Source organism: Apodemus sylvaticus, chromosome 2 (genome assembly GCF_947179515.1).
Source record: "Apodemus sylvaticus chromosome 2, mApoSyl1.1, whole genome shotgun sequence".
NCBI classification, from domain to species: domain Eukaryota; kingdom Metazoa; phylum Chordata; class Mammalia; order Rodentia; family Muridae; genus Apodemus; species Apodemus sylvaticus.
Window position 1 is genome coordinate 102625371 of NC_067473.1, and position 13828 is coordinate 102639198.

The following is a 13828-nucleotide window of genomic DNA, read 5'->3' on the forward strand; positions in this document are numbered from 1 at the left end:
GTGCGTTTGTGTGTTTTGAGACAGGGTCTTGAGTAGCCCATGCAGATCTTGAATCCACTGGATAGCTGATGACTTAAAACTCCAAATCCTCCTAAACTTCACCTCCCGAGTGCTGAGATTATAGGCATGCACCACACCTGGCTTCAAAAATCTTCTAATGCACACATGGTTCTTCCTATAATTTGGACCTTGAGATGATCCTCAAAGTCCTGTGTGGCGGAGGCTTGTACCTCAGGAGGCTCTGTGGAGGTGTGGTGGTGGGACCTCTAGGAGCTGGGGCCAAGTGGGAGGTGTACTGTGGGACCCCTACCTCTCTCTTCCTCTTTTGCTTCCTGGCCACGCCTTCCGTCTTCCGGTGCTTCGCTTGGCCTCTCCACTCTGTACTGCCTGACCCCGGATCCAAAGCAGGGTCAGTAGACTACAGACTGGAACTTCTAAGACAAAAGAAGTCGTTTCTATTTCCATCTCACAGGTGTTTCTTCTAGAGACAAAGCTGACAAGTGTAGCTGCCTCCGAGGGAATAGGAGGCAGCCTTCCGTCATTACCTCAGTTGTGAATCAACTGTATTTCCTTCCTACCCTGAACTGGGCCCAGGGAGGGAAACGAGGATGTTTGGCTTCTTCAGACCAGGATGAGGTTCACCATGCTCAGGCCCTGTCAATCAAGGTCCAAGAGTCAAGCCAGTGGGGGAGGGGAAGCAGGCGGCTGCTTGGCTTTTAGCATGACCAGAGATGAGCCCAGTGAAGATTCAGTAGGTTCTTTTTCTCTCTTCTTGTGAACTAAAGAGCTTATTAGGCCCACTTTACAAGAACGTTAGCTAGAGACTTCTTGCTCAAGCGTGGGTCTTAATTCAGCCCCATCCTACCCTGGGTCGCTACAAAAGCTGCATCTGTGGGAATCACTAACAACAGAGAAAAAGAATCCCTCCCTATTCAGAGGTGACTGAGGCCTCCAGGTACCAGCCGGGAGTTGATCCTTTATAGAAACCAGGCATTGGCTCCCCAACCTGTCAGTCCACTGATCTGCCCTGACTGCCTGCCTGTCTCACCACTAGGTTTTAAATTTCTTGTGGCCGGGAGGAAACAGCTCATTTGAACTAACTGCCCTCATCTATTTATCCAGTCCCTGGGTGGTAAGGCAAAAATGTGGGGCAACTCTATCCAATTGTTTCCCTCCCTCCCCTCCTCCAGGAAAAGGCTACCCCCTTGTAATCGGAAGCCGGTGCTCAATACCCACCCCTGGGCTCTCCTCCTTTAGGCCCCTCAGTGCTGGTCCCCACCCCTTCCCTGTGGGTCATGAAAGGGCGTGACCTCCTCCTGTTCTGCCGCCCCTGCGGCACCCTCGACTTGCACTTCCACCCTCAGCGGCTCTGTCCCGGGGGCAGCTCAGCCTCCACTCCCTCTAGAATGGCCAACTTATTCGCAGAAGGTTCAGAGACAAAAAAAAAAAAAAAAAAAACAACAAAAAAAACTAGGCTGATCCCCACGACTGCAGTTCTGATGTTTGTTCCGAGAGTTGGAATAAAACGCGGTTTTAGCTGGCCTTTGTTTTTATTTCACTTTATTCTGTTAACACTCAGAAGAAAACCTTGTGTGTTTGACTGAGGGATGGATGCCGGACCTCGCCCAATTTCCAACATTCCAGAATGGTTCTCTGCCTCCTTCCCTCCCAGCCCTTAATAAATCACTGCTTCTGGTGTGCGTGAAGGGTTAAGAGGGCAGAAGAAAAGGTAGAGTTTGAAGAGCCGATTAAAAGCAAATCTTAATCTTTTGGACAGCATTTTTCAAAATGGGGTTAAAATGTACGTGGATTGCATTAAGAGCAGAGTAACTGAAACCCAGGAAACCGCATGGCGAGAAGCGCGTTAAACCAAAATAATATGATGCACCTTCCTCAGCCAACCCATTCTACCACGTCTCCCTCCCCCTGCGGCACAACTCACTCCCAGTACCGCTCTGTGCACGCATACTCAACTAAAAAATTCAGACCACGCCAACCATGCCACGAGGTGTGTTTTATTTTCATCAATCATACAAATAGTTTTCTATAATATCCCAGGGCAAACCGGTGAAATTTGGCAGTCCGATTAGTGGAGGGGTCCCCTTCAGAGACCCGCGGGCCGGTGGCATCGGCTCGGAGTGCCCGGGTTCACAGTGCAGCTTGTGGCTCGCGTCGCGTCCATCTTGCAGGTGGCTCTTCCTCCACATCATGAGGGGGGTCTTGGAGATGACGGGGTGGGGTGGGGGAAATCTTCCTAGGCTTTTAAGAGATTTCACTCCTCTTTTCCTGTTCAATGGCTGCGAAGGGCGGGATGTGGTCACTGGAGGAGCGACCTTACAGCAGCCCTCCCTCCTCCCCAACCCTCAAACCTGGTGCGGGTGAGGCACCCGCAAGGCCTGCGGACAGAGAAGGGATTTGGAAGAGACAAAGTGCTTTGTGTGACTGGACGGGTGGCTGTGGCCTTAGATTCGGGGTGGGAAGATAGCGGCCGGATGGGGGTGGGGGTGCCGGGCTGGCACAGCAGGGAAGGGAGGAGCGCTGGGGTGGGAACCCAGGGGGGCACACTTACTCTCTTTGGTCGGCAGGGTGTTCTTCTCCTGCGTCTCTGTTTTCTTCAGCTTGGCCTTATCGAAGCTGGCGATTTCTCCCATGTCCGGCTTGTCTGCCATTTTTCTTACAACTCTGATGGGCGAAACAAGGAGATAATGGGTGGCCTGGGGCTTGGGGGTGACCAGCGCGTCCTGGATCCCGCGCCTTCTGCGAACGCCTCTCGACGTGGCATTCCCAGTCCCGGGCGTTCCCGCAGCCCGGAGGCCGAGGATCCGGGACTAGTCCACCACACCCTCCCTCCGAAGCCCCAGGGCGTGGCCTGCTAGCCCCAGAATGTTCCAAACCGCCCGGTCGCCTGTTGCAACCCAGGGGAACGCGCCCGCCAGCCACAAGCTGCCCCGACCCCACCCAGGGTAGGCCCCAAGGCCAGCGCCGTGCCTCACCGTGGATTCTCGTTCCGAGCTCGCGCTCCAGGTGCTCCCACTCGCGTTGCTGCAGCAAGAGACAAAAGAGCGGCGCCCGCCCCTCGTCTTATATACACCGCGCCCCGCCCCGCCTCTCGCCCGCCGCAACGAGGGCGTGGCCAGCTCGTGAGGGGGCGTGGCCAGCGCGCGCGCGGGGTGGGGGTGGGGGGGTGGGGACTTTGAGCATCTCCTAGCCGCCTGGGGCTCCGCCCTTCTCGGCCCGCGCTCCTATCCCGCTACGACCCCGCGTTGGGGGTGGCCGGCACCAACTCCCGGTGGTCTCTTTTCCTCACGCGTCTCCTTTTCCTAGTACCCAGGAGCCTGCTGCTCACCCCGCGGGAAGGGCTTGGGGGGCAGCGGAGAGGGACTTGGGGTTTTGTTGAGTGTATATGTGGTGTAGGGTGGTGGGTGTGAGGGCGAGCACGCGCGCTCTGCTGCAGCCTTGCTCGCTGGAGACACCCCACCCGCGTCGCCTCAAGTCTCTCGCGTTTGCCTCTACAGGGTCTCCTTCTTTCTATTTTCTTGTGGTTGGTGTTTCTTAAAACAAGCCGTTTCAGGCATTGTCTAAGGGAGGAGGTGGGAGCGCTGTTCCTTTTCTCAGTGGCCTTTAGAAACACTGTATTAGAGGGCGAGGTTTTTCTCCTTCAGTTAACCTTCAATGTGGTTTTTAAAAGGAAAAGGAGGAAAAAAAGCTCCTGTGTCTGCAAGCCTGGCTTTTTCGTATTAGCCCCATCCCGGTAGTGGAATACTACATTCCTGAAAAAGTTACCTCTTCAGCTTGTCTAGCCCCCTGGGACAGTAAGTTCTATTATAGTCACCCAGGGGTGACACACCATCCATTCCCCCTTCCCATTCCTTTTCCTGTGTTGAATATGGAGCATATTCCACTGATAGAAAAAAGAGGAGAAACATTTCCTGAATGGCAAACTTCATGGTCCAGATAGAAAACCAGCAAAATATCTTTGCTAGGCGACTTAAAGTAATAACAGTTTATTGGGGGTGGGGGTGAGGGTTGTAGAGAGTTGTCTCATCCACATCACGGCTCACCCACATGGTGGCTTACAAGCATCTGCAGCTCCGGTTTTAGGAGACTTGGCATCCTCTTCTGGCCAGCTTGGGCACCAGGTACAAGTGTGGTGTGCATAAAACACTCATGCATATAAAATAAAAATAAACATTTTAAAGAAAGTTGCTTCTTATGTAATACAATCCTATGCTAATTTCCTTTCTTTTTTTGAAATTATTTCCTTTAGACAGGGCCTTACCTGTCTATGTAGCCCTGGCTGACCTGGATCTCAATATGCAGACCAGCCTGGCTTTGAACTCACAGGGAATGGCCTGTTTCTTGAATGTTAGGCCTAAAAGCCTGTGCTAGCAAGCTATGCTCTCCCTCCACCACGTGGTGACTGGAATTCAGGCCTCCTCTCTCTCTCTCTCTCTCTCTCTCTCTCTCTCTCTCTCTCTCTCTCTCTCTCTCTCTCTCTCTCCCTCTCTCGTTATTCTGTATCTCCTCCATCTTCTGTATCCAGGCAGTGGACCAGGAAAGAAAGGAGGATAAAGGCCACACTAGAATTTTATGAACCAGGCTCCGCTCAGAAGTAGCTTCCATTACTTCTGTCTTCATTTCCTTGGCTAGGACTTAGTCACCTGGTCTCACCCTAACTCCAGGAAATCTCGTCCATCTGGGAAAACGAAAGCAGGGCTGGGTGGATTGAAACAGTCTCTACTTGTTAAAGGATCTGCTAAACTTGAACATGAAACCATCCAGTCATCCAGAGATGGTGTCTCTCTGGAGGGCTTCACTGGGCACCTGATTCCATGCTGGATGCAATTGCTAACCATAACTTAGCTTTGGACTTCTAAGGCTTCACCTTGACGCCAGTGTATAAATGTCCAGTTGTACAAGGTTGCGTCCAAGGTGAACTCCAGTCCCTTTTCTCTTTATTTAGGAAAGAAATCTGATTCTTCTAGGCATAGAGAAGAGATGCAGGATTCCCAAACAAAGGAACCCTAGGCCCACTCACAGGCATCCCTGTACCTGCTAAGTTCAGCTCAGCGGCTCCTTTCCAGGAAGAAAACACCCTCTTTGGTGCTTAACAGCCATGGCCAGGCTGGAGATGAACTGAGTCAACAGATGCTTGCCTAACACACTCGAGGCCCTTGGCTACGTCCCCTGGCTACGTCCCCAGGATCACACAAACTGAGCTAGAGACCTATATAATCTTAGCTAGCGGGAGGTAGAGGCAGAAGAATCAGGAGTTTAAGGCCAGCCTTAGCTACATAATGAGTTAGAGGCATAATGAGTTGAGACCCTGTCTCAAACACAAACCAAAAATAAATGAAAAAAAAAAAAAGTTCAAATCTAGTGGCCTCATTCAATCTAATAGGCAAGGATTTTGAAATACCCACATGTACCTCAATAGATCTCCCACCATTTTTTTTTTTAACCTGTAGGTTGTTGGCCTTAGTGATTTTCTTCTAGTAAATGTAGCGGAGATGAGCTTTTATGACTTAAGAGGCCAGGCCATAAAAGACCACATGGCTGTGAGCCACTCTCAGCAAGTTTGGTGCCTCGGGGCTCTGAGAGAGTCCAGCATCTGGAAGGAAAGGCTGTGTGTCTGCATTCCACAGAGTCCAGTGGAGACAAACTGAACTCAGGAGCAAGACACACACTGCAGCTACTTGAAGTGATTTAAGTTTCTGAATGTTTTGTTACAGAGCAGCGAAGAACTGGAACACCAGGAGGCAGGAAAGAGTCAGAACCCTAGGGATGCCAGGGTCCCCGGTCCCATTTGGAGAGTTGTCCTCTGTGTCTTCCGTGACTTTCACACACATTTAAATCAGTATTTGCTGGGTGTATACGGAGTATGTGGATTGTGGACGGCAATGGTGAGAGACAGTCAGAGTAGAGAAATGATCCAACCACTAGGGCTTCTGCCTTGTGTTCACTAACTGCTGGTGGTGTCCTGATCAGTGACACCATTTCTGTCTGCTACTTGGAGCAGACCATCCTGCTCACTGATGGCTTTGGGTAAGCGGCCCAAGTCATAAACAATCACATTTCCACTTTTGTTGAAAAGGATGATGGGGAGCTGGAGAATGAATAAATAGGGACTCACAGGGCCTTACGATGGCCTGCGGGGTGGGGGATGGAGCAGGGAACAGGGTGATGGGAGGGGCCTTTTCAGACTTGTCCAGTCTAACATTTCATTTTATTAATTTTTATTTCTTTTGAGACAGGATCTCACAATCTCAGGCTGGCCCAGAACTTGATATATAGCTGAGCATGGCCTGAAACTTGGCATTTCTTTGCTTTTGCCTCAGTAGTGCTGGGATCACAGCATGAGACACTACACCTCTTTGTTTGGTTTTGAACCCAGGGCTTTTGTACATGGCAGGTAAGTGCCCAACTGAGCTCCAGCTCATAGCCTCAGTAGGACCTTTTTTATCAGAAACTGGGATGAAGGCACGGACGGAATGCTAAGTTCATAAAGCTGATGAGCTGAGGGGCAGCTGCTGAGGCTTCTGGGCTGACATCAGCCCTACGGAGGGAAGGGTTCAGTGATGGATCACAGACTCGGCGGCTGTGATTCACCAGTAGAGTCCAGATCACGTGCCCTGTCCCTCGCCTTTTTTACCCAGGGTCTCATGTAACCCAGGCTGGTCTCAAATTTGCTGTGTAGCTAAGAAAGACTTTGAACTTCTGATCCCTTTACCACTATCTCCCAAGCATTGGATAGCAGATATAGGCCAGCAGGCCTGGTTTATGTGGTGCTAGGAATTGAACCCAGGCAAGAATTTATCCAACTGACCCACGTCCCCAGCCACTCAACTACTTTTGACTCGGAGGAAATCATTCACTACTGCTGCAGGGCTTTGACTGTGCTCTGCTGTCATTTAGGAAACTGCTCATGTGCCCCTCTCCTCAGAGGACCTCAGCCATCCTTCCTTATATAGTCACAGCAACCTTACCATTCTCCATCCCTTAACTGTGTTTTGTTTTGTCTTCATAGACCCTACCTCTAGCCAGAGCGTAACCAAGCATGCTATACTTTCATTTTCTTAAAAAAAAATATCCTTCAACAGGAAATGAGAGACCGCATCTCTCTTCTTTGCCACCACTTCCGCAGTCTGCATTCTTTTGAACAAATGCTCAAATTTCCAAGGCGGAATGGAATGGGTTATTATGGGGAGGGGATAATGAGTTCTCTGACTGGAGGCATATTCAGTGAGACATGAGCAGCTGTGTGGACTATTAGAGAAGGGGTTTACACTTCGGTACCGCATGCTCACGTGCTATCCGGTAGGCCAGAGCAGGCTCACAAGGAGTCAACACATCTATCTTTCTGCTACCTCTAGCACTGCTGTTACATTTGTGAAAGATGCCTTTGCAAAGACAAAAGAAGCAAGGGAAACAAACCACAATGCTACTTGTGTACGTGGCTAGTGTTAACTGTCGATTTGACAGGATCTAGAGTCACCTAGAGTTGGATCTTTGGGCATGTTTTACAAAGAATTATCCTGATAACATGAATGAAGGTGGGAAGACCTGCCCATTGGGCAAAGCGCTGTTCCTGGACTGGGATTCTGGTCTGGAGAAGGGAGCAGGCAGAACAGCAGCTAACACTCCTGCCCTCAGCTGCTGCTTCTGAAGAGCTATTTATGTGCCGCTATGTGAGGTTGTGTGCTCCATATGCATGCGTGTGCCCTCAGAGGTTAGAAGAGAACGTTGGATCTCCTGGTGCTAGAGTTGTAAGTGCTTACGAGCTGCTTGATGTCTGTGCTGGGAGCATGATGTAGTCCTCTGTAACACAACCACTGAGCCATCTCTGCAGCCCCTTGATAAATTGTTCATTTTTAAATAATTAGATTGTATGAGTATGTGTGTGAGTGCTTGAGCATGTGTATGCAGGCCTGTGGAGGTCAGAGAAGATGACCTGTGGACTTGTGGGTGTTGGTTCTCTCCTTTTACCGTGTGGGTCTCAGAAACTGATCTCAGGTTTTTAGACTTGATGTGGGGGGGGGTCTTTACCCATTGAGCCATCTCCCTGGCCAAATATGAATTTACGTTATATGTTCTTTGGTTTTTGAAATCAGGGGCCGGCTATGTAGCCAAGGCTAGCTTTGAGCTTGCTGTGTGGTCCAGGTAGGCATGAATTGCCTCTGCTTATCCAGTGCTGGTTTTTCACGGGAATGCTGCTACACTTGTCAAGGACTTTCCCTTTAGAATCTCAAGAAGATGCTCTAGTTACAATCTTCTGCCTATGCAAATTGGGTGTGTATATAAATAAATCAGGTACATTATGAGAACGGACATACACAGTTTAAAAATGATTATAGGACATAAAAATCAAAACAGAGAAAGATTCTTATCATGCCTAGCAGGAATCAAGTACTTCCTTCTCTTGAATCTTTACAAGAATTCCCTAAGTAACATATGGGGCCCTTGAGGACTTTCTTGTTCAAGTGGCCCATTGCTCTTTGGTAGTATATTCGGGCCTGCACTTGGTTTTGAATAAAGCTTTCTCAACAGTTTGCAATCAGTGTGAATTTTATTTCAATTCTTTAAAAAAGAGGCCAGAAACATGGGAGCCCCTGACCCAGACCCTGAGCACCCGCAATAGTGGCGCTGTGAGGAGAGAGCTGTCTTTCTTTAGCCGAGGCCACATATTTACCTATGGGCATCTGATGTGCTCTCCACCCCCACCTGTCATGAAGAAGGGCACTGGCCATGATGTAAGCAGCCCTTGGGAGAGGCCCGTGTGGTAAAGAATGGAAGGGGTTGTCCAGCTGCCACTTAGGAGCTGAGATTTGCCAACGTAGACTTGGCAGTGTGGCTTCTGGACTTAGGTGAGTCCTCCCTCAGGTGATAGAAAATTCTATGGCAAATCAAGGATAGCTTCAGGAGCCTGGGCCAGAACCATCTAGCTAAACTGCTTGCCAAAACTGGGAAGACAAACCAACTTTGGTGTTTTATGTTGCAAAGTTTTGAGGTGATTTAGTATCCAATAACAGATAAGTTATTCCACTCTTGAAAGTAGGGAGGAAATATGCAGAGATAAAGCAGGATAACATCTGGGGAAAAGGGAATGGAAAGTGTTTGCTTATGCTGCGGACCTAGCCTTGGGATTTGTGCTCAGACAAGCACTCGACCACCGAGCTGCCCTCAGCCCATGGGAACGTGATGGTTACCCTTAGGTATCCTTGAGTACATGTGGAATCATTCACATGCCCAGGAGACAGGGCATGTCCACTATGAGGTTGCTTCCTAAGAGGTTTAGATGAAGAGAAAAGACTTTCTCTAAATGTGTATCTCATTACACCATGCTATGGGTTGAGGTCCTGACCTGGAAAAAAAAATGGAAATGGAGCTGAGCAGTCGTGGCACACACCTTTAATCCCAGCACTCAGGAGACAGAGGCAGGTAGATCTCTGTGAGTTCCGGGCCAGCCTGGTTCATAGAGTGAGTTCTAGGACAGATAGTGAAACCCCGTCTTGAAAAAAGCAAAACTAACCTCCCTTCCCTGCCTCCCCCAAGCCCTACCCAAATCCCAACCAACCAACCAACCAAAAACTCAGGAAGATGCAGGATGCCAGCAGCTGAGCACCAGCACTCTTCTCTCTGCTTCTGGACCGTGGACACAATGTGACAAGCCACTTCATGTCCTTGCAGTCATCCCTTCCCTACTGTGGTGGACTGTATGCTCAGACTGTGAGCCCAATAAATCCCGACAATATATAAGATGTGTGTGTGTGCGCGCGCGCGCGCGTGTGTGTGTGTGTGTGTGTGTGTGTGTGTGTGCATTTTGTCATAGCAAGGAGGAAAGTACCTAATATAGGGGACTTCTTACTTCATGGTACAGACTTTGATACAAAGAAAAACTCTAGAGGTGGAAACTTGTGATGGTTGCTTATCAGTGCACACACACTTAATGCCATTGAACTGTGCACTTAACAACAGTTAAAATGGTACAATTTGTATTATGTAAATTTTGCCACAATGAATTAAAAGTTGAGGGTAAGAGCTATAACCCAGTGCTAGGGTGCTAGCCTAACATGTGGAAGGTCCTTGGGTCAATCCCAGAGCTGAAAGCAAAAAAAAAAAAACAACATTGAAAAAGGGAGAGATGGGGGCTTCTGGCTCTTCCAGAGGCCCTGAGTTCAGTTTCCCAAACTGGCACTGGGCAGCTTATAACCTCCTCTATCTCTAGCTACAGGGCATTTGACACCTTCTGGGATCCAAGAGAAGATACACACAGGTCTAGATACAGGCACAGGCACAGGGACAGGGACAGGGACAGGGACAGGCACAGGGACAGGCACAGACACAGGGACAGGCACAGGGACAGGCACAGGCACAGGCACAGGGACAGGGACAGGCACAGGGACAGGCACAGGGACAGGCACAGGCACAGGGACAGGCACAGGCACAGGCACAGGGACAGGCACAGGGACAGGCACAGGCACAGGCACAGGGACAGGTACAGGCACAGGGACAGGCACAGGGACAGGGACAGGGACAGGCATAGGCACAGGGACAGGCACAGGCACAGGCAAGGGACAGGCACAGGGACAGGCACAGGGACAGGCACAGGCACAGGCACAGGGACAGGGACAGGCACAGGGACAGGGACAGCACAGGGACAGGCACAGGCACAGGGACAGGCACAGGCACAGGGACAGGCACAGGGACAGGCACAGGCACAGGCACAGGCACAGGGACAGGCACAGGCACAGGCACAGGGACAGGCACAGGCACAGGCACAGGCACAGGGACAGGCACAGGCACAGGCACAGGCACAGGGACAGGCACAGGCACAGGCACAGGCACAGGGACAGGCACAGGCACAGGCACAGGGACAGGCACGGGTACAGACACAGACACAGACACAGGCACAGACACAGGCACAGACACCTAATCTCAAACAGACAAACAAAACCAAAAAAGTAGAAAAATTATGGGGAAGAAAAGACAGTCAAAGTGAATGTGGTAAGAAATAAAGTCTAATAGTTGATTTATAGAAGCCAGCTGAGATCCAAATACAGAAAAACAGAAAGCACTGAAGCCTGCTGGAGCTTGCTAGCCTGGTTATTCCTCCACAACCAAACTGTTAGTCCAGCCCACAAGGTTGGATCAGAAAATTATCAGCAGCTGGGCTTGCCTAATTCCATGCAGACCTGACAAAGCCATGTTCCTGATAAGCTTTAAAATAAGCCTGATGTTGGGCTGGAGAGATGGTTCAGCGGTTAAGAGCACTGACTGCTCTTCCGGAGGTCCTGAATTCAAATACCAGCAACCACATGGTTTCTCACAACCATCTGTAACGGGATCTGATGCCCTCTTCTGGTGTGTCTGAAGACAGCTACAGTGAACTCATATGTATAAAATAAATAAATAAATCTTAAAAAAAATAAACCTGATATAACACACAGACGTGAACCCATGCATAGTGTAGGTTTAGAAAAAGACCAGCATATGAAGCAAAGACAATACTCCAATAACTGTCCTCTGTATTCATTCCGGGAGCCTGCCATTCCAGGCTGACACTGAAATGCAGGTGCTTTGCCAGCAGGTCTGTCTGTTTGTCTGTCCATCTGTGTACCACTTGTGGGGCTAGTGTGTGTAGTGAATAGAAAGAACAGAGACTGTGGTAAACCATCATGTGGGTGCTTGGCTGCCTCTCCAGTCCATGAACATGCTTATTAGTGGAAGGGAAGACACTATTCATATGACATATTATTAGCTTTGACTGGTCCTTGGGTAAGGGGACAACTGTTTTCATGAGTCCGGTCACAGGTCTTCACGTGTCTCCAGCCCCTACAGCCTTGTAGCCAGCCAGACTTGCTGTAAGATAGTAACACAGATAGGAATTTTTAAGATTTTTTTTTAATCACCCAAGAAGAACATTAAGGACATTTCTCAGGGTGATACCAAACTCACATGAGCACAAAATGAAAGGAAGTTGCCACCAGAAGAATACTCACCCTTGTTGTGATCAAGACTCTGCCCTCTGCCTTATTCCTTTTTAAGTCATAAGACTTTGAAGGGAGATTGTTGAGAATCTACTGAGGTCCTCTCTATCTTTCTGCTAGTTTCCCCTAATTACAAAATGATAACAGCACAGTATCAAAACCAGTAAGTGGACACTGGTGCAAACCGTAACGTACCTTTCTAATCCTTATCAGTTTTACATGCACTCATCTATGTCTATGTGCATGCAGTTTAATGCAACTTTGTTACAGTAAAGAGTTGACCGACTCCCACCTCAGTCCACATACAGACCTACCCCATCACTTCTAGAGGAGTCTTTCATGTCAGCCCTTTAAGCTTAAAGCACCCTCACAGTAACCCCAGTGGCCAAGTCATTCTCCACCTCTAAAATGCTGTCATTTCAAGACTAACATACACACAAGAGAACAGAGTAGAGAGCTCTTTGAGATCTTGGCTTCTTCTGCTCCATTGTATCCTTATGATATATGTCTTAGATTCTTGTCCTGTTCCTGGGTAAATTACCCTGACAAAAGCGACTCAAGGGAGAAAGGCTGTATTTCAGGTCACAGCTCAGGGACACAGTTCATCATGGCAGGGAGGTTGAGGCTGAAGGGCCCTGAAGGAGCTCTTCACTCACACCTGCAGTCAGGAAGCAGCGGGTGATGAGCACTAGTGCTCTGCTCACTTTCTCTATTTTATGAGTGTATTAGTCAGGGTTCTCTAGAGTCACAGAACGTATGGGTGGTCTCTATCGAGTAAGGGAATTTGTTGATGTCTTAGAGTCTGTAGTCCAACTCTCAGCAGCAGCTATGAGTGGAAGTCCAAGGATCTAGCAGTTGCTCAGTCCCACAAGTGAAGCAGGTGAAGAAGAGAGTGAATCTCCCTTCTTCCAATGTCCTTATGTAAGTCTCCAGCAGAAGGTATGGCCTCCCACACCTGGATGTGGGACTCACTTTGTCCTAGATGACATTGAACTCAGAGATCTCCTTGTCTTAATCTTCTGGGATTCATAGCCACTATGCCTCAAGATCTCTAAGCCAAGATCCAGGTCAGAAACTTGTATCTCCCAGCATCCAGATTAGGATCACAGGTGAGCCTTCCAATTCTGGATTGGAAGTTATTCCAGATCTAGTCAAGTTGACAACCAGGAATAGCCGCTACAATGAGTCTATTTATTTTATGCAGTCTAAGACCCCTAACTCAGGGAATGGCAATGCCCACAGTTAAGATAAATATTTCTGCATCAACACACCTACTCAATAAAATCCCTTATAGGCATGCTCAGAGACTGAAGAATCCCATACCATCTCTTGGGGCTTGTCTCTTGGGTGATTCATGTTTTTCAAAAAGTTTTTAAAAGACTGATTATTTTTAATTATAAGTATATAATTATAATTCAAAGGTATTGGATCCTTTGGAGCTGGTGTCACAGGCAGATGTGCTCAGACTCAAACTCCCATCCTTTACAAGAGCGGTATGTACTCTTAACCATTAAGTCATGTCTCCAATCCCTCCCATCCCCTGTTGATCCCATTAACAATTCATGCCAACTGTCATGAGGTTCATCCACATTGTTGAATACTTAGTTAGGGTTTTACTGCTGTGAACAGACACATGAACAAGGCAACTCTAAGGACATTTAATTGGGGCTGGCTTACAGGTTCAGAGGTTCAGTCCGTTATCATCAAGGCAGGAGCATGGCAGCATCCAGGCAGACATGGTGCAGAAGGAGCTGAGAGTTCTGCATCTTCATCTGAAGGCTGCTAGGAGAACACTGGCTTCCAGGCAGCTAGGACCAGGGTATTAAAGCTCATGTCCACAG

The 13828-nt window shown here is 48.9% G+C and overlaps 1 protein-coding gene across 1 annotated transcript; it reads right to left on the reverse strand.

Moving 5' to 3' along the window:
• Positions 1-1999: 1999 nt before the first annotated feature.
• Tmsb10 (thymosin beta 10) lies at positions 2000-3092 on the reverse strand. The gene is made up of 3 exons (XM_052174024.1): positions 2994-3092; positions 2570-2682; positions 2000-2297 (listed from the first exon to the last, which is right to left on the reverse strand). The coding sequence occupies exons 2-3, from the start codon at positions 2667-2669 to the stop codon at positions 2263-2265; spliced, it is 135 nt and encodes a 44-aa protein (XP_052029984.1). The 5' UTR covers positions 2670-2682; positions 2994-3092; the 3' UTR covers positions 2000-2262.
• Between the last annotated feature and the right edge of the window lie 10736 nt (positions 3093-13828).

Coding starts and splice junctions, on each gene's coding strand:
- Tmsb10 (XM_052174024.1), bottom strand. CDS start 2,669: ATGGCAGACAAGCCGGACATGGGAGAAATCGCCAGCTTCGATAAGGCC. Junction 2,298..2,569: donor CACCCTGCCGACCAAAGAGA/GTAAGTGTGCCC, acceptor CGCCCTTCGCAG/CCATTGAACAGGAAAAGAGG.